This window comes from Onthophagus taurus, chromosome 11 (assembly GCF_036711975.1).
Source record: "Onthophagus taurus isolate NC chromosome 11, IU_Otau_3.0, whole genome shotgun sequence".
NCBI classification, from domain to species: domain Eukaryota; kingdom Metazoa; phylum Arthropoda; class Insecta; order Coleoptera; family Scarabaeidae; genus Onthophagus; species Onthophagus taurus.
Genome location: NC_091976.1, coordinates 4231223 through 4257569, shown reverse-complemented (window position 1 = coordinate 4257569; position 26347 = coordinate 4231223). Strand labels below are relative to the sequence as shown.

General features: G+C 34.6%; 3 protein-coding genes and 1 long non-coding RNA gene across 4 annotated transcripts; 2 read left to right on the top strand and 2 right to left on the bottom strand.

Moving 5' to 3' along the window:
• Positions 1-1116: 1116 nt before the first annotated feature.
• Positions 1117-1574, bottom strand: LOC111418475 (histone H4). The gene has a single exon (XM_023051016.2). It carries the CDS (start codon positions 1510-1512, stop codon positions 1201-1203), a length of 312 nt encoding a protein of 103 aa, XP_022906784.1. The 5' UTR covers positions 1513-1574; the 3' UTR covers positions 1117-1200.
• A 175-nt stretch (positions 1575-1749) lies between these two features.
• LOC111418481 (histone H3) lies at positions 1750-2280 on the top strand. Its single transcript, XM_023051021.2, has one exon. It carries the CDS (start codon positions 1793-1795, stop codon positions 2201-2203), a length of 411 nt encoding a protein of 136 aa, XP_022906789.1. The 5' UTR covers positions 1750-1792; the 3' UTR covers positions 2204-2280.
• A 4909-nt stretch (positions 2281-7189) lies between these two features.
• On the top strand, positions 7190-12401 carry LOC111419577 (uncharacterized). The gene is made up of 4 exons (XR_002706975.2): positions 7190-7390; positions 9385-9664; positions 10357-10533; positions 12237-12401. It is a non-coding gene; the product is annotated as an uncharacterized lncRNA (long non-coding RNA).
• An 11801-nt stretch (positions 12402-24202) lies between these two features.
• On the bottom strand, positions 24203-25989 carry LOC111415196 (uncharacterized). Its single transcript, XM_071200317.1, has 2 exons — positions 25818-25989; positions 24203-24834 (listed from the first exon to the last, which is right to left on the bottom strand). Exons 1-2 carry the CDS (start codon positions 25987-25989, stop codon positions 24203-24205), a joined length of 804 nt encoding a protein of 267 aa, XP_071056418.1.
• Between the last annotated feature and the right edge of the window lie 358 nt (positions 25990-26347).

Genomic DNA, 26347 nt, shown 5'->3' with positions numbered 1-26347 from the left:
ATGAAACTTGTTCATACTATAACGTATATGGGTGAAATACCCTTGCTCCTTTGATTGTCGACGTATGACTAAAACGTCTTTATTTGCCATCTACCTGCCTGCTCCTTTGGATCTGAATGGATTTCAACGGACCCTCGAACCCGACATTTTCAAGTAGATGGGGTCAACAACGACACTTTAGTCGTTGTGCGTCGAAAACCTAAGAAAGAAAGGTTTTTCACCCGAACATATGCGTTGTAACAAAAACAAATTATTAATTCTTTCATACATTTTATCGGATTAATGTTATAGGATTGATATTACCGGTGGTGCTGCGAAAATGCATTATTAACATGGTTGATGACGTCACATCGAAACTTTAAAGTGATTTTTCGGTAAGTTTTATACTTTTCCATATTTTTTTTAATTTGTAACGGCTTATTTGAGTGATTTCCCATCGACGAATCTTAAATTACACAAGTTTGAACCGTTCCTGTACGCGTACACGACTAATTCACGACTTTCTTCGAACGGAATCATGTCGATAATAGTCGCTGCAAGCACAACTTACCATTTCAAATGAAATCCATTTACTTATTTTTTTAGTAATAATGAACTAAAAAAACTACGACTACTTCGTAATAGTACAAAAATGAAATAAAAATATGCATATTTTTAAATATTTATTGATTAACTTGTCTATAAAACTGATCATAAAACATACATATAAAATAAAAGTTCTTAAAAATTCGTTGATGTAAAAACACCTGAAACATGTAAAAGAATAAAAAATAATCCAAATCCAAACATACGCTTTGATAGTGAATATAAATAACCATGAGAGATACTAACAGTTATGCGCAAGCGCTAAGCGACCGACGTGACGAACCGTTCTTGGTTGAGACCACAACAACATAAATATTGATTTGTTAGAACGCTTGACAAAACGTCACGGATCAGTACACGGTTTAATCGGACTAATATGTATACAGTGTGTTAATTAATTGTCGTATTTGTACCGTGATATTGGTTGCATACTTGCAATGATGACGTCGTGTACGATAATTAATTAACACACTGTACATATGTAATTGTCAGGATTATATGCGAAAATATTCCTTAACTTTCATAAATATAGTGGTTCTGAAAAGAACCGGGTGGTCGTGTTTGTATACAGAACAGTCGTCGTCAAAACTAAAATAGGTACATAAATTAAATTTCTTAACCCCCAAAGCCGTAGAGAGTGCGACCTTGCCGCTTAAGGGCGTAAACGACGTCCATAGCAGTAACGGTTTTTCTTTTTGCGTGTTCAGTGTATGTGACAGCGTCGCGAATGACGTTCTCAAGGAAAACCTTTAAAACCCCTCGAGTTTCTTCGTAAATTAATCCTGAAATACGCTTTACACCGCCGCGACGGGCAAGACGTCTGATGGCTGGTTTGGTGATGCCCTGGATGTTGTCACGGAGTACTTTGCGATGACGTTTGGCGCCTCCTTTCCCAAGACCTTTTCCTCCCTTTCCACGGCCAGTCATGTTTCTTAGATAATTTCGCTTTTCTTGCTATGTATGTATAACGACGAACTGACAACTGACAGCAGCGACAGGGGACTACCGTTTTTGGGACTTTTGGCGCGCTTATATAGTGGCGCAATGGACACGCCTACCGATTTTACGGCTCGACCAATCCGATGCAAGTCACGTACACGGCTTTAAAGTAGCCTTCACCGAGCGATTTCTCAGTTTACTTTGACACCTTGTACTGTTCGATTAATCCTCACTGTTTATCGTCGTATCTCGTTAATAATATAGTAAAATGGCTCGTACGAAACAAACTGCTCGAAAATCTACCGGAGGTAAAGCGCCACGTAAACAACTCGCGACTAAAGCGGCAAGGAAAAGCGCCCCTGCTACTGGTGGCGTCAAGAAACCGCATCGCTACAGACCTGGAACCGTAGCTCTTCGAGAAATTCGTCGTTACCAGAAAAGTACTGAACTTCTAATTAGGAAGTTGCCCTTCCAACGTTTGGTTAGAGAAATTGCCCAGGATTTCAAGACCGATTTGCGATTTCAAAGTAGCGCCGTTATGGCTTTGCAAGAGGCGAGCGAAGCTTACTTGGTCGGACTTTTCGAAGATACGAACTTGTGTGCAATTCATGCAAAACGAGTAACCATCATGCCGAAAGACATTCAGCTTGCTAGGCGCATTCGAGGCGAAAGAGCCTAATTTGCATCAACAATCAACCAAACCTCCCCAACAAGACCGGTTCTTTTCAGAACCAATCACTTGTTTTATGAAAAAGAATTTTCGTTTTGCTCCTCTTAAATCTGAATGTTATGAAAGCAAAAATGCTCTTTCTGTATGGACTTCGGATCAGTGGCGCCGACTACGGGGGGCTGCGGGGCTTGAGCAACCCCGAAGTCGGCGCCACGGGGCTTAAGTCCCCCCGGAAAATTGTAAAAGTGTACAATTGTATTGTACAATACAATTGTATTGTACAATACAATTGTATTCTAAAAAGGTGCATCATTTGAAAAAGTTCTGCCCCCCTTAAATATTAGAAGGTCGGCGCCACTGCTTCGGATAATGTAAATTTTCTAATTTCTAAAACATTTCTAAACGAAATAGTGTGTAAAATTTTCGATGTGATTCAATCATGAAAAATTAATTTCTTTTTTAATTTATGTATATGAAATAAATTCAATTATTTCATTTAAAATTGCATCAATAAAGTCTCCGTACAAATTAAATTTTAAAACTTTTACAAAAATATTAAAGAAGATACACCAAGGTAATGAAAAACTTGTTGGAATTGATAAAGAAATGTAAGGAATTCGAACTGTAACATTTATTTCCAAATTGAAGTTTTTTGGGATTTATAATAATAAACAATAATAATAAACTGTTTATTGAGCCAGAAATAATGATAACAAAAACAAGATACAAAGTTATTTGACAAGAAACAAACAAAAAAAAATAAATAAATATAATTAACAAGGCAAAATAAAATAATCCTTACAACTAAAATAAATAAAAAAGTATTCAAATTACAATAGCTCAAATGGTACAAGAACAGAAAAGGTAGCAATACTGCCAATGATTTTAACTTGTACCAAGACAAACAAAAAAAAAACAAATTCGTATACTGAATAGCATTTAAAAAAAATCAAACAAACCATCAAAAACAACAAAAAAAAAATTCTCATCCTACTCTCATTCAAAAATCAAAAGTTAGTATCCAGAGTCTTCCAAATAATATAATATAATATTAAAAAAAATATAATATTTTTTAGTTATACTCTGATGAAGATCGAAAAAAACGATCGAAATATTAGTATGAAATAAAATTGTTTCTTTTTATAAAAAAGATCGTCTCACGAATAATTATTTAATATTATTCCAAATAATCAACCGCCTAAACTGCGCGGCTGAGCAAGCACATCTAGCCTCGACAGACAAGGAGTTCTATAATAAAATAAATACAAGAAAAAGCGCAAATTATAGAGATATGTATTGTTGTTACAAAAAAAAACTTTTTTGAGGTTCTTTTTTATTATATTTAACTGGTAATTAAGCACATGATCAACTTTCCAAAAATCAAGTCGTATATTTGTACTTTGACGACTAAAAATGCTGATAAAAGCGTTTGAAGTTAAGAAACATTTTAAAATAAATCTGTAATGCGATGTTGATTATCTCGCAAATAAAAGTTATTCGGAAACAGTTTTTGTTCATATAAATGTTCTGCGCGAAATTTTCTTTTGCCATCTACTTTTTAATCACTCTGTATATAGTATAAGTATCTGGATTTTATAGACAGACGTAGAGCATATTAAATTATCTTGCATTGGACTCCGTTATCGTAAAGTCTCAGTCCGCGGTTAACATTCATGTCATAAACAACAGTTTTCCTTTTATTTTTCAATCTCTTCACAATAAAATCGAAGTGGGTAATTAATTTGAACAACCCGGTGCTAATATCTAAGAATTAAAACAGTAAACAATAACCAAAAAATTCATTTCTAAGTGAAGTTTGATGACGTTTGTTGATAAAATTAATTTTTTCCGGAAGTGACATCATAAAATTTGTGGTTAAAAAAGCAATAGATCTACACCAATAAGGTCATATGCAATGACGCTGCCTGAAGTTAAGACTATTTCTACTCTAAACATGATATTGTTTGTTGTTTTGGTATTGTTCTTCTGTGGGATTTACGTTTGGTGCAAGAAGCGAAAACCGTACCAATTAATTCTTCATAACGTACACGAATCAAAAATAATGAATAATATTTCTGATAAAGCTAAAGTACAAACAATTCTTCGAGAATTAACTAATCTTAACTTAAATAATATAGAGGTAAAGAGAATTAGAACATCGTCTGAAAATGTTCGACCAATTATTGTTGCGTTCGATTCTATGCATTATGTTCGAGAGATTTTAAATAATCGTCAGTTTCTTAGATATACAATGTATAATACGATTAATGTGTGCCCATATAAAAACAATAACATTTTTTCATTAAAACTTGGTTTTTATTGTTTTTTTTTAACTTGTATTATTTTATTTTTTGTTTATGCTTATAGAGAAATGTGACGTAAACTTATTTTTGATAACGATTTTCTTAGAAGAATTTAAAACAATTTTTTTAGTAAAGCAATAAAAATGTTTTAGATAATAATGTACTTTTAATGTTGTTTTGAAATGTTATAGAGATTATTGATAATAAAGAGTTTTTACATTTAGTCAACTTGGTGTTTCCTATTATAACCTTACTTAGATTTGTACTATAATAAATAAATCCAATAATTTTCAACAAATTTCAAAAAGTTTTATCAAAATTGGATTACATCAGATATTTTTGGAAGTGGGTGGAAACAAGATGGTGAGAAAAGAGACTCCGTCATTCGGATGGTTTAAACCTAACATATAAATCGTCCTAAAGCTACCCAATACTATCCAAATAAAATAATAATACAACAAAAATTTATGAAATTATGTTGTATTTCAGATAATTTTAGGTAATTGGTGTATCAACACCTTTTTGGATATTACTATCGTTGAGAAATTTGTAAGTCCAAGCGTTATAGCGAAATTTATAAATGTGGGATTCCCCCTTTTAAGCGGTGGCGAGTAAGGAGTGTCGCAATTTTTCAATTAATTGTAATTAATAATCAAATAATCGGGTAAGTTACGCGAAGTGCGCTGGAAATAAAGTTAAAATTAATATAATTATAACAAAACTGTCTTTTATTTGGTTTGATCAACACCCACCTAACAGTACTGACCGAATATTTAAAAAAAACATTTAATTAACACCTATTGTTTAAATTATTTAATTTTTTATATTCTATTTTCTATAACACTATTATAGTACACATTTATGTTCATTTATGTACATTGATTTATGTACAATCGGTCATTTGAAGGGCCAAACAATTCACCTGGAGAGAAGTGAGATGTGGAGTGCCTCAGGGTTCGATCTTGGGTCCATTACTTTTCCTTATACATATATATCAATGACTTACCAGGTAGTGTTCCAGCAGAACGAATTTGTCTTTATGCAGATGACACATCTTTTATTGCGAGAAATGATGACATCAAGGAGCTGGAAGAAAAAACAAAACAAAATATAGAAAAAGCTGAGCATTTGTTCTACATAAATAAATTAAAGATGAATAAAGAAAAAACAAACATACTTACCTCTCACACAAGACGATGCGATGGAGTGACAGATAAATCCATAAAGTTCCTGGGAGTTACTATTTCAGAAACTCTTAAATGGCCCAAACTCCAACCTGAAAGTCGCCTTTTCTGTCTAGTCTGTATTGCCTTAAAACAATATGTTCAAACCTTCCATCCAAGGCATTGCGAAGCGTATACTTCGCGTATTTCCATGCTATCGTGACGTATGGGATCATTACGTGGGGTGCATCTAGAAAGATGGATGCCATTTTCGTTATGCAAAAAAGGCAGTTCGGATACTGGCAGGACTAAAAAATCAAGAGAGTTGTAGAACCCAATTTAAAAAATTAAAAATCACTTACCTTGCCGTGCTTTTTTATACGCTCCTGTCTAGAGTATATTCACAATAATAAAGATTTGATGCTGAAAAACGCAGACAATCTCGAACACAACACCCGATACAAAGAAAATATTATGACTCCGTATCACCGAGTGATCAAATCATAAAACACATACGATTATATAGCCGTCAAATTATATAACGCACTACCATGGGAAACAAGAAGTATGGAAGTAAAACAGTTTCGAATCACTGTCAAGTATTTCCTCTTGGAGAATGAATACTATACTGTGCACGAATATTTTGAATGGATAACCGAGAAATGTATCATCTGAAATTGTTATATTTTATTATTTGTAATTTGCATTTCCTTTATGTGAACATTATTAATTGTTTTCTTTTCTTTTGACATCAATACTGTACCATGCTCTACTTTGTTTAAATAAAGTTATTATTATTATGTTTTGTTTTTATTTTGGATTAATATTGTTTTTTAAACATCCATACTATTAATATACGAATATACACGAAAACCACTTAATAAACTGCATTAAAAAAAAAAATTAATAATTAGCGCCATTTATGAGGCGGATGACACAGCTTTGTTTTACTGATTTATACAGATTTCTTTACGAATTCCCAATATGTTGACGAAATCGCACATTTTCCATTTTACCCAAATTTCGAAATAATAACAATTCAATTTTACGTCTAGTTACACGTAATCTCTTCCTACATTTTGCAAGTATTCTTGAGGCGTTGGCGTCTCAATTTCGTGTTTAATTTCTCGTAAAAGTTGCTTTATACATTATACATCAAGTGCTATTTATAACAAACTTTAGGATTTTTTTATGTTACAAATACAGCAATTTTACCACGCAAAAATAATACTTCGGAATACTTCAATGTGTAGAAAAATCTGTGTACTTCAATTCTATGTATTCACTTTTCCATAATAATATGCCATGAAGTTGTAACTTGGGTAAAAACTAATCTTTAATCTGCGTAATTAAATGCTGCTTTTAACAAATAGAACTAAATAGAACTAAAACTAATAACAATAAATTGTATTTAAAAATTAGAATAATTTAAACCGTGCCATCTATTACCAGGAAACCAAACTATGTATGCCACCAGATGTCGTTTCTGTAACGCATGAGCTCTTTCGTTGAGTTCCGCTGTTGTCGCCACTCTGCTTTCCATCACTTTCCATTCCAAGACGAGTTGGCTTCGAAGAAGGTTCTATTGTGGTGTTAACATTTTTTCAAAAACAACGTTGTAGAAATGTCTGAATATTACATCAATTGTCATCGAATAAACACAAAAAAGAGGCAGATTTTCAATTCTGCATTTCGAAGATAATTATGAAGAAGATGTCGGCAGGGATGAGGTAAGAATTTTTATAAAAAAAATTTATAATGAATAGCAACTTGTATTATTGTGTATTGTAAATACATATGAAAATAAAATTAATAAAAAAATAATAATAATTGGAATTTTTCAAGAATAAGATTAGTGTAAAAATCGACAAATTTTTTAATGATAATAATAAATGCCTTTATTAGAAAATAAGCTTAATTGTATACAAAAAAACATACAAAAGAAAATAGGCGAGTTCCAGCTTGTACTAGTTAGTACAGCTGCTCTAACCTAAGAAATAAAAAAAGAAAAACATGACTCGGTCAAAAATTACAAAAAAAATACGACTTATTAATCGACGGGAGACGATTTAAATAAGTCGTTACAATAAAAGAAGGACGGAAAAGTGCCAATAAGCATTTTCTTAGTATTTCTGTGAAGGCTCATCTTTTTAATAATTTTTTCCACAGCTAATCTGACTAAATTAAAAATATCTTACTTCTTGGACTTTACACTTGCTATTATACGTGTCAAAAGTTAAGGCCCCTCATTTTAGATATTAATATATGGTGAAGTTTGCAAAGAACTTCAACTTTGCTACTAAAATGTAATTTACATGTTGGGCAGGTTTTTCAACAACAAACAACATTTTTTTTAAGGACTCGTGTTCCCAACGGTTCTTTACTTTGTCCAAGTGATATCCCACAATATATTTCCATGTTATATGGATAACCATCGGTCCCACACAGCATCCATATTTTGAAACCAAACTGAATCGGTTTGTTTTTTATGAACATCTTTGCAGAATGATGTTTTTGATAAGGAACCATTGTTTTATTGATGACCAAGTGCTTGTAAAAATTCCAAGTTCATATCTTTCATTGTTGCCCAATAATCATTTTCTTTGGGAAAACTGTGATAGCCACTGATCAACAGCAATCTAAGAAACGGAGAAATCTTTTTTCAAAGACCTCGAAATTGTGTTTTTTATGTCTTGTTGCGTAAAGATATGCTCTTCTGTCTTTCATATTCTGATTTTCCAGCGTTCTCAATTCCTACCTTTTCCGGTTCAACTACATTTGTAGGGATAGTTACATCTTCATTTTTTCTCCACTGTAATTGTATTTTGTATACGATTCTCTTTCTGCGGATTCTTCCTCACTGATATCACTTTCATGTAATTCTACTTCATTAGCATCTTGAAATTTTCATCGTCAATTTTTTTCTCGTCGCTTTGAATTCCTTGATCACCTGAATCTGGTGGAAATAGCACAACATCCCGCAAATTCTTTGATTTAGACGCTTCCACTATATTCAAAGCGTAATTCAAAAAACGAAACGGTGTAAAAACACTTTTACATAAAAGTGGGTAAGATCATTATCACAAATTCAGAGAACAATAAAAATCATACTCATAAAGGTTCCTAGTATCCATAATGCACAATAAAAAAAGGTAATGTCAATGGCTTATACTTTTAGTAATAGGTAAATCACGCAAATTCGACTAAAATAACGGGAACAAAAATCTCAAAAACAATTAACTTTACAATGTTACAAATAGACCTAATAAAATTGTTGTTAATATAAATTTCTATATAATAAATTTCTAAATCCAACATTATATTATTTTTAGTTCATTTTTTTTTGTTCTGTTTCATATTTGTGTTTCACATTTCTTATCAAAACTCAAACATTTATTTATCGGATGTGTGTGTTCGGCTACAACCGGCGAAAATCGTTATAAATTATTTATGTCTGACAATTATTTGCGACTTTTGTTACATTATTTTTCATACTTCATCCTAGAACTCGCAAATTATTATACACTGCCTCCTTAATAATGTTTCCAAGTAAGTTGTTTTCAGACAGATCTTAATAAATCGGTATATGTTTTATTACATCTTCTTATACGTTTATAGTTTATATAAGCCTTCTTTTTAAAGTTTATTTTTGTTATTTTTCGTGTATGTTACTTTGGGATTAATTCTGTTTGCATCCCATCTAAATAAATAAATTCAATTCCAGCGGCAGTGATTTCTCCAACAAGATGGCGCACCACCACACTATGTCGTTCCTGTTCGAGCTTGTTTCAATCAATTATTTCTCAATCGATGGATTGTGGGAGAAGAGGGCCAATTGAGGTGTCTATAATATCACCAGATTTTCGCCAGACTTCTTCCTTTAGGGATATCTGAAGAGTAAACTTTCATCATTGGACCAAATTTGGATGAACAACAAATCAGAATACCAGAAGTTCAGCAAATAATTTTTGATATCTTCATCAATCGTTTAGGAGCTGCCCAAGGTAAACTTAATTTTTTATTTATCAAAATTTAAATCTTTACACATATTTCAGGAATTGTTTGATAAACCGTTTATAATAATTTTATAATAATAATAATAAACGCCTTTATTAAACACTGTCATAATACAAAAATGAAGCAAAATGATTATTTTTCAGTGGGGCGAGATCCAGCTATCAGTAGCTGCTCAATCTAATCCCATATTAAATGTAACACAACAAATAAATTTAAATTGACATAAAAAATAAATTAACTAGTAAATTTTTACAAAACTGAGACCCCTACTATATGCCCTACATTACAGACTATAATATTTTCGAAACTTTTTGATTTTCAGCATTAAACTATGCTACTTCTTTACAATTCATAACAATTGCTTGGCATCATAATCACAGACAAACATTCAGAGATAAAATTTTAATGAAATTGTATGATCTGTAGTGCTACTTTATTTATCAGTTCCCATGATATCAAAGCTACGTCACGCATCCTCAGCTTGAATTGTAGTTGTATAGTTTATAAACAATAATAATATATTGCAATGTATTCATAAATTGTGTGCCCTTTTAAAATTATCATTCTGATAGATAAAAAATAGGTACATTGAGGACATTTACTTCTAATCACAATTCTTGTACAACATTTATATGTACGACAGGGTTTTGTTTATCTAATATTTTTTTGCACATTTTAGGTGATGCCAACCCTCTAAAAGTACAGATAGTATCGATTTGTCTCAGTTGTGCACAAGTTAACCATGCACTGAAATAACAAACCACCTTCAAGAAAGATGTTTTAATTAACAATATAATGACACCAACTATGGTTTTGCTGTAGTCTAACTTTTGAAGACAATTCCTCAGTTTAACAGGTAATAGTTTAATTTTAACAAGATAAAGTAATAATCTTTTATGAGTTTATGTTAGTCAGGCGGCGATGTGGATTTTCGGTATGCTGGAGTTGGGGGTAGAGTAATTTATATTATTGTATATATTCTGCATGTCTTTTAGGTTGTAACCATAATTAAATCCCGTTTTGAGTCTTTAGCAAAAATCAAGGCAATGTGTGCTATTGTTGTTTTATCACCACGATATGTATTTTATTAAATAACACGTAGATTCTTTTTTTTTTTTTAATTTAGTCTTTATTAACTTCGTTACAAGTTACAACCGTCCCCTTCTCTCTTACTTCTCTAAAACCTATCCTCTTTTTACGACCACTAGCGACACCTAATAGTCACGTGCTTAATCATATTACAATTGTTATATTGAAATCAAGTCTTAAGGTGTAAAATTTTATGATAGCTGAAATTTGGTTTCAAAGTTCATCTATTTTTTTTTTCAAAGTTGCTTGAAACTCCTCTTCTCTAGTTATTTCTCCACCATTACAAAAGTATTATATTTGACATAGTTGCAATTACCTGTCTGTTTCAATTTTCAAGCTATTCCTTCTTGCACATCAATTAAATTTAAGTAAGCAACCGATGCAATATTATAAATATTTTTGGAATCATTAATTATATTGGAAGTGGAGATATTTAGTAGTTTTATTACAAATTTTTCTTCAAGTAGTTCCCAAACATCCATGTTTCGTCAAATGGAATAAAGTTTCTTCTCAGAACCATTTGTGGTAAGAACAGTTTCCAACACTCATCAAGTGTTTAATTCCCTGCAAGCCAAATCTATAATTGCAATACAACCTAAAAAGCTTAAGTAAGCTTTACATTTTTATCATTTTCCAGGCTTTCAAAATTTTTTGAATGTTAGTCGTATGTAGGATGCCTTAAGTGTTGGAATGATTCCTTGATCTAGTGGTTAAATCAATGATGTCTAATTTGGAGAAAAAAACATAATTTTTAAGTGAGGATGATTAAAGTCTCTATTGTGGCTACCTGAAGACTTATCTAGGTTTTTTATTGCTCTCTGATTCAAGGTACCATTTATTATCATTGGTTTTACTACAAAATTTCATTTTCTTCTCAACTAGTTATTTCTTCTGTATGAGGCAAATGGGTTAATTAGAGCACTACTAGGTAATTGTAAAGTTGAATCTTTCTGTCTTCTTATGTTTTTCTTATGCAATTGGTTTAAGTAAATGATTGTTAATTGGAATTTATTAGCGACTTTTTCATATTAAAAATGAGATTCAACAGTAATGTAGTTTTTTTTATAACATTAGTATATTACAAAGTGTTACTTATTCAATTAAACTGTGTGTGTTACAAATTTGTGAGATATGAGATATTATGACATTATTAATGAGATATTAGAGCTTATCTCTTAATAAGTACAGCTTTTTAGTAGAGATGAATTTTGGGATGTCTTCTTTTTTTCTTGCAAGGATTTTAAATATGATATTTTTTTTAAATGTTGTTCATGGCAAATAAGTTTGATTTCTATAATAAAGATGTTGGGAATACAAGAAAAATTTCAATGTCAACATATTAATCTTTTGGTTTGATTTTTTCAATCACTACTTTCAATCTTGCATTACTACAACGATAGAGGATATAAATTAATGAATTACAATACTTTATTAATAAGTAATTAATTAATATTTTTCTTTTTGTTTCAGCTTGTGTGTGAATTGCATGGATTTCAGATGGTCAATCATTGTGCAACTAAAATGGAGTCATTATGTTAATAGTAAATATTTGTCACATGTGGGTTATTATCAGACCAACATAAATTTGTGTATTATTTCCCCAATATGCTGTTAATATATCTCGATGATTTCATATTTCTGATGTGTAGTTAGGAACCAGTCTTTTATGGCTGTGCTATGGATAGGTACACAAGCGTTCTACCAACAATAATTGACAGAGTGTTTGAATAATTCTTTGTGGAACGCATGTGTACGTGCAACTTGTACATTTTGGGATCTGCTTTTTTGATCATTTGTTTTATTAAAACTCCCAAAATGTAACTCTTCCTTATAACTCTGCTTATTTTTCTACCGGTGTGAAGACAGCAGTAAAAGATAGCAGTAATAATTTCCGATGATACCCGAACGCCCATAGACGTCCGTAATACCGGACACACGGGGGCCCAATTTTTTCAAACAAAGAAACATTACATTATCAACTTAAGAAGTTAATTACAGTATATTAAAAGTAATTAGACAAAATTAAAATATATTTATCACTAATATCAAGGTACAATCAGCAATTTTAATTAAAATAACTGGCTGCAGCTCCTGTATTGGTTCGAAGATCCGAACTAAACTTTATATACGCCTTCTAGGCATGATAAGAAGTATATTTATCGAAAGAAATTCCGCTTGCAAAGGGTCCGCGGGGGTGAACTACCCCGCAGTAGATTATAATTTACTCTACCGCCCTTATTCGGTTGAAGATCCGAACCAAACTTTACACAAATCTTCTAGACTACATTAGAATCAAATATCCGTTAATAATTTTCACTTGCATAGGGACCGCGGGGGTGAACTACCCACCAGTAGATTTTAATTACCCCTACCGCCCTTATTCGGTCGAAGATCCGAACCAAACTTTACACAAATCTTCTAGACTACATTAGAATCAAATATCCGTTAACAATTTTGACTTGCATAGGGACCGCGGGGGTGAACTACCCACCAGTAGATTTTAATTACCCCTACCGCCCTTATTCGGTAGAAGATCCGAACCAAACTTTACACAAATCTTCTAGACTACATTAGAATCAAATATCCGTTAACAATTTTGACTTGCATAGGGACCGCGGGGGTGAACTGCCCACCAGTAGATTTTAATTACCCCTACCGCCCTTATTCGGTAGAAGATCCGAACCAAACTTTACACAAATCTTCTAGACTACATTAGAATCAAATATCCGTTAACAATTTTGACTTGCATAGGGACCGCGGGGGTGAACTACCCACCAGTAGATTTTAATTACCCCTACCGCCCTTATTCGGTCAAAGATCCGAACCAAACTTTACATAAATCTTCTAGACTACATTAGAATCAAATATCCGTTAACAATTTTGACTTGCATAGGGACCGCGGGGGTGAACTACCCACCAGTAGATTTTAATTACCCCTACCGCCCTTATTCGGGCGAAGATCCGAACCAAACTTTACACAAATCTTCTAGACTACATTAGAATCAAATATCCGTTAACAATTTTGACTTGCATAGGGACCGCGGGGGTGAACTGCCCACCAGTAGATTTTAATTACCCCTACCGCCCTTATTCGGTAGAAGATCCGAACCAAACTTTACACAAATCTTCTAGACTACATTAGAATCAAATATCCGTTAATAATTTTCACTTGCATAGGGACCGCGGGGGTGAACTACCCACCAGTAGATTTTAATTACCCCTACCGCCCTTATTCGGTCGAAGATCCGAACCAAACTTTACACAAATCTTCTAGACTACATTAGAATCAAATATCCGTTAACAATTTTGACTTGCATAGGGACCGCGGGGGTGAACTACCCACCAGTAGATTTTAATTACCCCTACCGCCCTTATTCGGTAGAAGATCCGAACCAAACTTTACACAAATCTTCTAGACTACATTAGAATCAAATATCCGTTAACAATTTTGACTTGCATAGGGACCGCGGGGGTGAACTGCCCACCAGTAGATTTTAATTACCCCTACCGCCCTTATTCGGTAGAAGATCCGAACCAAACTTTACACAAATCTTCTAGACTACATTAGAATCAAATATCCGTTAACAATTTTGACTTGCATAGGGACCGCGGGGGTGAACTACCCACCAGTAGATTTTAATTACCCCTACCGCCCTTATTCGGTCAAAGATCCGAACCAAACTTTACATAAATCTTCTAGACTACATTAGAATCAAATATCCGTTAACAATTTTGACTTGCATAGGGACCGCGGGGGTGAACTACCCACCAGTAGATTTTAATTACCCCTACCGCCCTTATTCGGTAGAAGATCCGAACCAAACTTTACACAAATCTTCTAGACTACATTAGAATCAAATATCCGTTAACAATTTTGACTTGCATAGGGACCGCGGGGGTGAACTGCCCACCAGTAGATTTTAATTACCCCTACCGCCCTTATTCGGTAGAAGATCCGAACCAAACTTTACACAAATCTTCTAGACTACATTAGAATCAAATATCCGTTAACAATTTTGACTTGCATAGGGACCGCGGGGGTGAACTACCCACCAGTAGATTTTAATTACCCCTACCGCCCTTATTCGGTCAAAGATCCGAACCAAACTTTACATAAATCTTCTAGACTACATTAGAATCAAATATCCGTTAACAATTTTGACTTGCATAGGGACCGCGGGGGTGAACTACCCACCAGTAGATTTTAATTACCCCTACCGCCCTTATTCGGTAGAAGATCCGAACCAAACTTTACACAAATCTTCTAGACTACATTAGAATCAAATATCCGTTAACAATTTTGACTTGCATAGGGACCGCGGGGGTGAACTACCCACCAGTAGATTTTAATTACCCCTACCGCCCTTATTCGGTAGAAGATCCGAACCAAACTTTACACAAATCTTCTAGACTACATTAGAATCAAATATCCGTTAACAATTTTGACTTGCATAGGGACCGCGGGGGTGAACTACCCACCAGTAGATTTTAATTACCCCTACCGCCCTTATTCGGTAGAAGATCCGAACCAAACTTTACACAAATCTTCTAGACTACATTAGAATCAAATATCCGTTAACAATTTTGACTTGCATAGGGACCGCGGGGGTGAACTACCCACCAGTAGATTTTAATTACCCCTACCGCCCTTATTCGGTAGAAGATCCGAACCAAACTTTACACAAATCTTCTAGACTACATTAGAATCAAATATCCGTTAACAATTTTGACTTGCATAGGGACCGCGGGGGTGAACTACCCACCAGTAGATTTTAATTACCCCTACCGCCCTTATTCGGTAGAAGATCCGAACCAAACTTTACACAAATCTTCTAGACTACATTAGAATCAAATATCCGTTAACAATTTTGACTTGCATAGGGACCGCGGGGGTGAACTACCCACCAGTAGATTTTAATTACCCCTACCGCCCTTATTCGGTCAAAGATCCGAACCAAACTTTACATAAATCTTCTAGACTACATTAGAATCAAATATCCGTTAACAATTTTGACTTGCATAGGGACCGCGGGGGTGAACTACCCACCAGTAGATTTTAATTACCCCTACCGCCCTTATTCGGGCGAAGATCCGAACCAAACTTTACACAAATCTTCTAGACTACATTAGAATCAAATATCCGTTAACAATTTTGACTTGCATAGGGACCGCGGGGGTGAACTGCCCACCAGTAGATTTTAATTACCCTTACCGCCCTTATTCGGTAGAAGATCCGAACCAAACTTTACACAAATCTTCTAGACTACATTAGAATCAAATATCCGTTAATAATTTTCACTTGCATAGGGACCGCGGGGGTGAACTACCCACCAGTAGATTTTAATTACCCCTACCGCCCTTATTCGGTCGAAGATCCGAACCAAACTTTACACAAATCTTCTAGACTACATTAGAATCAAATATCCGTTAACAATTTTGACTTGCATAGGGACCGCGGGGGTGAACTACCCACCAGTAGATTTTAATTACCCCTACCGCCCTTATTCGGTAGAAGATCCGAACCAAACTTTACACAAATCTTCTAGACTACATTAGAATCAAATATCCGTTAACAATTTTGACTTGCATAGGGACCGCGGGGGTGAACTGCCCACCAGTAGATTTTAATTACCCCTACCGCCCTTATTCGGTAGAAGATCCGAACCAAACTTTACACAAATCTTCTAGACTACATTAGAATCAAATATCCGTTAACAATTTTGACTTGCATAGGGACCGCGGGGGTGAACTACCCACCAGTAGATTTTAATTACCCCTACCGCCCTTATTCGGTCAAAGATCCGAACCAAACTTTACATAAATCTTCTAGACTACATTAGAATCAAATATCCGTTAACAATTTTGACTTGCATAGGGACCGCGGGGGTGAACTACCCACCAGTAGATTTTAATTACCCCTACCGCCCTTATTCGGTAGAAGATCCGAACCAAACTTTACACAAATCTTCTAGACTACATTAGAATCAAATATCCGTTAACAATTTTGACTTGCATAGGGACCGCGGGGGTGAACTACCCACCAGTAGATTTTAATTACCCCTACCGCCCTTATTCGGTAGAAGATCCGAACCAAACTTTACACAAATCTTCTAGACTACATTAGAATCAAATATCCGTTAACAATTTTGACTTGCATAGGGACCGCGGGGGTGAACTACCCACCAGTAGATTTTAATTACCCCTACCGCCCTTATTCGGTAGAAGATCCGAACCAAACTTTACACAAATCTTCTAGACTACATTAGAATCAAATATCCGTTAACAATTTTGACTTGCATAGGGACCGCGGGGGTGAACTACCCACCAGTAGATTTTAATTACCCCTACCGCCCTTATTCGGTAGAAGATCCGAACCAAACTTTACACAAATCTTCTAGACTACATTAGAATCAAATATCCGTTAACAATTTTGACTTGCATAGGGACCGCGGGGGTGAACTACCCACCAGTAGACTTTAATTACCCCTACCGCCCTTATTCGGTAGAAGATCCGAACCAAACTTTACACAAATCTTCTAGACTACATTAGAATCAAATATCCGTTAACAATTTTGACTTGCATAGGGACCGCGGGGGTGAACTACCCACCAGTAGATTTTAATTACCCCTACCGCCCTTATTCGGTCAAAGATCCGAACCAAACTTTACATAAATCTTCTAGACTACATTAGAATCAAATATCCGTTAACAATTTTGACTTGCATAGGGACCGCGGGGGTGAACTACCCACCAGTAGATTTTAATTACCCCTACCGCCCTTATTCGGTAGAAGATCCGAACCAAACTTTACACAAATCTTCTAGACTACATTAGAATCAAATATCCGTTAACAATTTTGACTTGCATAGGGACCGCGGGGGTGAACTACCCACCAGTAGATTTTAATTACCCCTACCGCCCTTATTCGGTCAAAGATCCGAACCAAACTTTACACAAATCTTCTAGACTACATTAGAATCAAATATCCGTTAACAATTTTCAACGGTTTTGGAATGTATGTTATTTTAATATTATAAAACTACTTTGGTGGTTAGGGTGAAATTTCATCGCCTATTCACTCAAATAATTATTGTAGCAACATTGCTTTACATTGCTGAATATATTCTTAACAGCTATTTATTTTTTATATTTTAATATGCAGTGTGTTCCCGGATAGGTAAAACGACTTTTATAAAATTTAAAATTTTGTCGATATTAATTGTCATCTTTTGGGATTTAGCCCTTCTTGGTTAAAAACTTATTTAGAACATATAAAAGTGAGTGTTGATACTGAAGCGAAAACTTCTTGTTCGTCAGGTAAAGTACCTTTTCACTTTACAATATGCTAAAATGTTACTAAGAAATTTTATTCAGAATGAAAAGTTATGACCATATGCAAATTGTCGGAATCATCGGCCTACTTTGATAAAACCCATTGTTTATTATTTTCGTCAATAGTACATTATAACGATTTCTTGTTTTGAGATTCAGATTGTTCTGGAGAAATAAACAAACCGTTCTTAAAATGTTCACAAAAAATTAAGTGTTTATTCACCCACAAAAGAAGACAGTTAATCAGTTTCATCATAATTTTTTCTCGTATAGTGAACACTTCCTGCTGTAAGAAATCTTTTGATTAAACGCCAACAAGTACTTCTTTTAATTAATTTTAATTAATATTGTATTTAAAAAACACTTTAAGTTTACTAAATTACAGTTTGACAGATTAACATTGACAGGAAAGTAATTTTGTTTGATATGGATTTTTATCAAAGTTTTTCATTCTGAACAAAACTTCTTAGTAACACTTTCACGTACTGTAAACAGAAAAGGTACTTTAGCTGCCACAAAAAGAGTTTTTCTTTCACTGTCAAGGCTCACTTGTTTTTTAAAAATTGAAAATACGTTTAAAATTAGTCTTTAATCAAGCAGGGCTAAACCAAAAAATAGGTTGACTTTGATAAAAGTTATTAGCACCTAACATGTTTCGTTTTCGACTTATTTTGATTTGAATTTCCTTTTGGCAAATTATACTATATGCTACTTTTTATTATTATGCTCTTTATAATCCCATATCTCAGTAACCTTCATTCGAAAATGCTCTAAATTGGTACGTTTACTCTTCAGATGTTGTCAAATAAATTATCATTTGTTTTATTACAGTATCTTATACAAGTTTCTGCATACAGGTTTATATTACCGTTTCTGCATATTCAATGGTAAGTGTAAAGCGTATTTTAATTTTTTTATAACAAAATTTGTTGTAATAAAATGTATTTAATTTTAATGATAACGTTATTACGAAATTAATAATAATAATTGTTTTTTATAAACATAGTAATAAATAACTTAGCAACATAAAAAGATAAATTAGCTGATAGCTCCCTACAGTAAAAAAATCGAAAATTTTAAATGGAACCCCTCAAATTTTTTTAGCCTACCAGAAGGGAATTTTATTCTCTACAAATTATCTATAAATATTCATATACTTATTTATTGTAGTTTCCCTAATATTGATAAATTTATCAAAATCATACATAGATTTCCAAAAACCATGTGTTTTTGTTAGAAGGCCATGACATTCTTATCTTTTGGTTTACTAGGTTTAATTTGCCAAAAATACCAACAAGTAAATGAAACAATGAAAACAAAAATTAGATTTGGATAAAAAATATAAATTCTACTGGTGGGTAGTACACCCCCGCGGTCCCTATGCAAGTGAGAATTGTTAACGAATATTTGATTCTAATGTAGTCTAGAAGATTAGTGTAAAGTTTGGTTCGGATCTTCGACCGAATAAGGGCAGTAGGGGTAATTAAAATCTACTGGTGGGTAGTTCACCCCCGCGGTCCCTATGCAAGTGAAAATTGTTAACGGATATTTGATTCTAATGTAGTCTAGAAGATTTGTGTAAAGTTTGGTTCGGATCTTCGACCGAATAAGGGCGGTAGGGGTAATTAAAATTTACTGGTGGGTAGTTCACCCCCGCGGTCCCTATGCAAGTCAAAATTGTTAACGGATATTTGATTCTAATGTAGTCTAGAAGATTTGTGTAAAGTTTGGTTCGGATCTTCTACCGAATAAGGGCGGTAGGGGTAATTAAAATCTACTGGTGGGTAGTTCACCCCCGCGGTCCCTATGCAAGTCAAAATTGTTAACGGATATTTGATTCTAATGTAGTCTAGAAGATTTGTGTAAAGTTTGGTTCGGATCTTCGACCGAATAAGGGCGGTAGGGGTAATTAAAATTTACTGGTGGGTAGTTCACCCCCGCGGTCCCTATGCAAGTCAAAATTGTTAACGGATATTTGATTCTAATGTAGTCTAGAAGATTTGTGTAAAGTTTGGTTCGGATCTTCTACCGAATAAGGGCGGTAGGGGTAATTAAAATCTACTGGTGGGTAGTTCACCCCGCGGTCCCTATGCAAGTCAAAATTGTTAACGGATATTTGATTCTAATGTAGTCTAGAAGATTTGTGTAAAGTTTGGTTCGGATCTTCGACCGAATAAGGGCGGTAGGGGTAATTAAAATCTACTGGTGGGTAGTTCACCCCCGCGGTCCCTATGCAAGTCAAAATTGTTAACGGATATTTGATTCTAATGTAGTCTAGAAGATTTGTGTAAAGTTTGGTTCGGATCTTCGACCGAATAAGGGCGGTAGGGGTAATTAAAATCTACTGGTGGGTAGTTCACCCCCGCGGTCCCTATGCAAGTGAAAATTGTTAACGGATATTTGATTCTAATGTAGTCTAGAAGATTTGTGTAAAGTTTGGTTCGGATCTTCGACCGAATAAGGGCGGTAGGGGTAATTAAAATCTACTGGTGGGTAGTTCACCCCCGCGGTCCCTATGTAAGTCAAAATTGTTAACGGATATTTGATTCTAATGTAGTCTAGAAGATTTGTGTAAAGTTTGGTTCGGATCTTCTACCGAATAAGGGCGGTAGGGGTAATTAAAATCTACTGGTGGGTAGTTCACCCCCGCGGTCCCTATGCAAGTGAAAATTGTTAACGGATATTTGATTCTAATGTAGTCTAGAAGATTTGTGTAAAGTTTGGTTCGGATCTTCGACCGAATAAGGGCGGTAGGGGTAATTAAAATCTACTGGTGGGTAGTTCACCCCCGCGGTCCCTATGCAAGTCAAAATTGTTAACGGATATTTGATTCTAATGTAGTCTAGAAGATTTGTGTAAAGTTTGGTTCGGATCTTCGACCGAATAAGGGCGGTAGGGGTAATTAAAATCTACTGGTGGGTAGTTCACCCCCGCGGTCCCTATGCAAGTGAAAATTATTAACGGATATTTGATTCTAATGTAGTCTAGAAGATTTGTGTAAAGTTTGGTTCGGATCTTTAACCGAATAAGGGCGGTAGAGTAAATTATAATCTACTGCGGGGTAGTTCACCCCCGCGGACCCTTTGCAAGCGGAATTTCTTTCGATAAATATACTTCTTATCATGCCTAGAAGGCGTATATAAAGTTTAGTTCGGATCTTCGAACCAATACGGGAGCTGCAGCCAGTTATTTTAATTAAAATTGCTGATTGTACCTTGATATTAGTGATAAATATATTTTAATTTTGTCTAATTACTTTTAATTTACTGTAATTAACTTCTTAAGTTGATAATGTAATGTTTCTTTGTTTGAAAAAATTGGGCCCCCGTGTGTCCGGTATTACGGACGTCTATGGGCGTTCGGGTATCATCGGAAATTTTTACTGCTATCTTTTACTGCTGTCTTCACACCGGTTATTTTTCTGTGTACTGGATATCATGCAACTCTCTGCACAATTATTATGAGTCGTTCAAACTTCTGTATAAGCATCATTTTTTAAATTATAACCAAGAACCCAAATATTAATAATCTAATTTTCACGCAATGTTTTGAAATGTCCATAATAATTGTTTTGAAAAGGACTCATCTTGGCTAAAGAGGTTGAGATGAGATATATTCAAGATATATTTCAAAATATGACGTATTTCACCATTATGATTACAAGATATGAGCCAAGATCGGCTTATAAAATATATAGGTTGGTTTTCTACAAATGCGATAATATTGGATTCAGATTCTTTGTCGAAAATTAAGATTACTTTCTTATGGTTCCAAGTCAAACTTGGACATTGGAGCTTTTCTTACTAAAAATGTTCAAATTAAAACAGCTCCTTGTTATTTCTCTCATTTTGTTGTTTTTCTGCTCACCAACCTGTTTGCTTTATAATTAAGTGGTGCACACAAGTCACCCAAGTGTGAGATGTTTTCAACAGTAGCAGATATAAATTATTGTCGTTTCTTGGGATGTAACGGGTGTTTTTTTAAGCCCGATAGAACTTTAAATTGAAAAAAGTAACACAAAAAATTAAATTTTAAACCAAAAAATTTTTTTGATCGAAAGATCAATTCATGGCATTTAACAATTAAAAATGATTTTGAGCATATGGGCACCGCGGCTGTTTGACGAAGCGCATTCTGGAAGTCCAATTTTGGGCCACTTTTTCGAGCATTGCTGGCCGTATGTCACGAATAACACGAACAATGTTGGCCTCCAAGGTGTCAATTAATTGTTGCTGGCTTATCAGCATAAACCAAGGAAATAATCGAGAGGTGTCAAATCGCACCACCTTGGAGGCCAATTGGCATGTCCATTTCTCGAAATCAACTTATCGCCAAATTTTGATTTCAATAAGTCGATGGTTGCGGTCGCTGTATGGCACGTGGCGCCGTCCTGTTGAAACCACATTTCGCCCGGATCAATATCATCCATATTTTCAAACAAAAAATCATTGATCATGGTGAGGTAACGATCTCCATTGACCGTAACGCGAGCACCGACTCTATTTTTGAAGAAATAAGGTCCAATGATGCCACCAGCGTGCAAACCACACCAAACGGTACATTTTTCTGGATGTAATGCAGTCTGTAGTGGATTGGTTTCACTCCATATGCGGCCCGTCAAGCCAAAAAGAACCTCATCGCTGAACACAATTTTGCGATAAAATATCGGATCAGTTTCCAACTGCTCTAGAGTCTAATCAGCGAAAGAACGACGCATATGATGGTCTCGTGGTTTTAATTCCTGCACCAGCTGGATCTTAAACGGGTGTAGGTCAAGATCTTTGGGCAAAATTTTCCACGTAGTGGACGGAGAAAGCCCTAATTCCTTCGACCGACGACGAATCGATAAATTTGAATCTTCTTCCACGCATTCGTTTACAGCGGCGATATTCTCTTCAGCACGCACATTTCTTCGACGTGTTGATTTTATTGCATCATTTAGAGAGTATGTGGTATGAAATCTATCCACAGTTCGACGGATGGCTTGCTCAGATGGACGATTATGTGCGCCATACAAATCACGAAGTCGTCTATAAGTTATGCGAATTGATGACTGATTTTCAAAGTAAATCTGGATAATTTGGTAGCGTTGTTCAAGCGTCAATCTCTTCATGATGATTTGCCAGAGTATACTGATCATAAATATCAAAAAGTGAGCGCAGTATCACAGTTCGTTTGACAGTTAACCTTTTCGTAAGTTCTATCTAGCTTAAAAAAACACCCTCTATAAGGCCCATCTGCGACTGTCGACGTCATGTAAAGGCGCATTATTATCTATTGTAGTTCTGGCTTGGTAATAACAAATTCGTTAATTTCTGATAATTTGTCTTTGTACGTCCTTTTCTCTTCAATATATTTTGAACTATAATCAAAGTCCATTATACCAGTTGTTATTTAAAGAACTTAAATAAAATAAAATGAAGTTTGCAAGTTAAAAGACGTTGAACGTTCTGTGTCTACATATAAAGTCAGTTTATATGTAGACACGGAGATTTTTTCTTCAATTTACTACATTTTACCCGTCTGTGCAACTGTTTCTTTGACGTTACTTCTCTGTATCTATTTTGGACGGTTTTAAGTTTCAAGTAGCCTTTCTAGCCACTTGTCCAGAGGTTGACCAGACTGCTTATCATTTATAATCATAAGGCTAGGTACATAGTCTCGACAAAGTCGCGGCGACAATGTCGTGTCGCTGTCGCTAGTAATTGAAACTGTCCGCGACACGACATTGTCGAACAAATTCGTCATGTAGTGCAGTTTGTTGGCAATTCAAAGATGGATTTCGTTGATGATGCTTGTGTAGCATTACTAGCTGTCAGACATTTAAGAAAGAAAAGAAGACAGAGGAGATATTCTGTTCATCCAATAAATAGAAATAGATTTACTAACGGACAGTTTCACACGTTACATATAACATTACGCGAGAATGAAGATAAGTTCTTTGCTTATTACCGTATGACACCTAGTACATTTGATACATTATGCAATAATGTTAAAAATACGGTCTCAAAGAAAAATTGGAATATTATGCAAAGAATAACTGTTCAAGAAAGGGTAGCAATAACACTCAGGTAAGTAATAACGAAAGCATTTATTAAATATTATTATAAATGTGTGTACATATCATATATATCGGAATCCATTGTCGACGACGCAGCTGGACTAGGAGATTCAAAATTTTGTGATGAATGGCCTGTAGATTCACAATTAAAGGGTATAATTGAATGTCGGTTAATTTGAGGTGTTGATGGTCCGACATTTATTGCATGAGAAAGTTGACCGACATTTAACCCCGTTGTAGCTTGCTGCATTATTTGCATAAATTGCATTTTCACCCAGTTTTTTGTTTGAAGAGACAACGTCTTCATATCGTTTAAAAACGACAGAAGAAACATTCTATCACTATCGTTTTCAATGTCATTAGATTTAGCCTTTTTGGATTGTAAAATGTTTAGTAGTTCTTCTTCAAAATTGCTTTTGCGCTTCTTTTTATGAGTTCCAGATGTAGATGGAGTTTCACTGAGGTTATTATTATTTCCGTTATCGTCTAGTTGTACCGAAACATTAGTAGCTGTTTCACGATTTTCAGAATTGGGCAAGAGAAACAAAAGCTTGTTAAAATATTCGTACGTTTTTCTGTTTGTTGCCGAGTCTCCGCTTTTCTGAAATTTCTGAAGTCTTAACTCTCGATTAAAGCTGTCTCTTACAGACTTCCATTTTTTCTGCATGGTTTTTCCTAAAATAATATGATTTTAAAAGTTTTATAATAATATGCTCCTACGTTTTAGATTCTTAGCAACGGGCAATTCCTTCAGATCATTGGCATTTGAGTATCGTGTTGGTGTATCAACTGTGTCCAATATTATTCGAGAAACATGTTGTGCTGTATGGAATACTATGGTGAACGAGTTTTTAGCGGAACCCACAGAAGAACAGTGGAAAAAAATTTCAGACGATTTCTTCCGGAATAGCAATTTTCCAAATTGTATTGGAGCCCTCGATGGTAAACATATCAGAATTGTTAAACCACCACATAGTGCTTCTTTATACTACAATTATAAACATTTTTTCTCTATTGTGTTACTTGGTTTGGTAGATAGCAATTACTGCTTTACGGCCATTGATGTAGGTGCATATGGAAAAAGTGGAGATAGTAATGTATTCAAAAATTCTTCGTTGTTTAAGAGAATACAAAGCAACACGTTAAACATTCCGGAAGATAACATTATACTCCAAACAAAAATAAAAACACCAATGGTGATTGTAGCAGATGATGCCTTCGGTTGTAGTAAACATGTTTTAAGAGGTTATAGCAGAAAAAATTTGAGCGTCAGAAAGAGAATATTCAATTACCGACTTTCGAGAGCAAGGCGTTATGTTGAATGTGCCTTTGGAATCCTTGCTAATAAGTGGAGAATTTTCCATACTGCAATAAATTTAGATCCCGACTTTGTTACAGATGTTGTTAAGGCAGCTTGTATACTACATAATTTTGTAATAAGAAAAGATAATCATGGGTCGCACAACAATGACGAGGTACAAGATTTTCAATTCGATAATATTGAGCCTATTGCGACTGGAGGTGGTTCAAATATTGCATTAGCTACGAGGGAAAAATTTGCCGACTATTTTGTGTCCTCTGTAGGTGCACTTTCTTGGCAATATGATTACATTTAAATTATTTCATGAAATAAAGTACATTATTACACTTTAACTTACCTCTTTCGTTTTTTTCTTTATTATTTAACTTAGCCCAATCTAAATACATTATTTCTCCGATTTCTTCCCATAACCTAATTTTTAAGTCACGATTATGGTAGTCGTTATTTGCTAAATTATATAGAGCTGGACGCTCTTCAATAGCATCAATAAATTTTTCGATGTCAAACATTATTGTCAAGTATTGTTAACAAACAAACGTATTCGTTCTACAACGATTAACTTATATTAATATAAGCTGAATGTAACTCGAGTTGAGCGCCCTCTACAACTTAAAACAAAAATATAAACATGCGGAATAGCGAATTTTTCAACTTTTTTTAATATCAGCGACACTGACGCGATAGCATGAACACAAATTTTACGGCACTATTTACGTTACACTAGGCTGCGTATGGGTGCGTCTTTGTCGAGATGCAACTAAGTCGCGCACAGCCGCGACAATGTCTTTGTCGCAGTTACTATGAACACTACATGCATTTTATACTGAATGCGACTTCTTTGCGTCTTTGTCGCCGCGACTTTGTCGA

Excerpts from the sequence above, each read along its gene's own strand:
- LOC111418475 (XM_023051016.2), bottom strand. The coding sequence starts at position 1,512 with ATGACTGGCCGTGGAAAGGGAGGAAAAGGTCTTGGGAAAGGAGGCGCC.
- LOC111418481 (XM_023051021.2), top strand. The coding sequence starts at position 1,793 with ATGGCTCGTACGAAACAAACTGCTCGAAAATCTACCGGAGGTAAAGCG.
- LOC111415196 (XM_071200317.1), bottom strand. The coding sequence starts at position 25,989 with ATGTTTGACATCGAAAAATTTATTGATGCTATTGAAGAGCGTCCAGCT. Across the intron at positions 24,835-25,817 it reads TAAAGAAAAAAACGAAAGAG|GAAAAACCATGCAGAAAAAA; the intron begins GTAAGTTAAAGT and ends ATATTATTTTAG.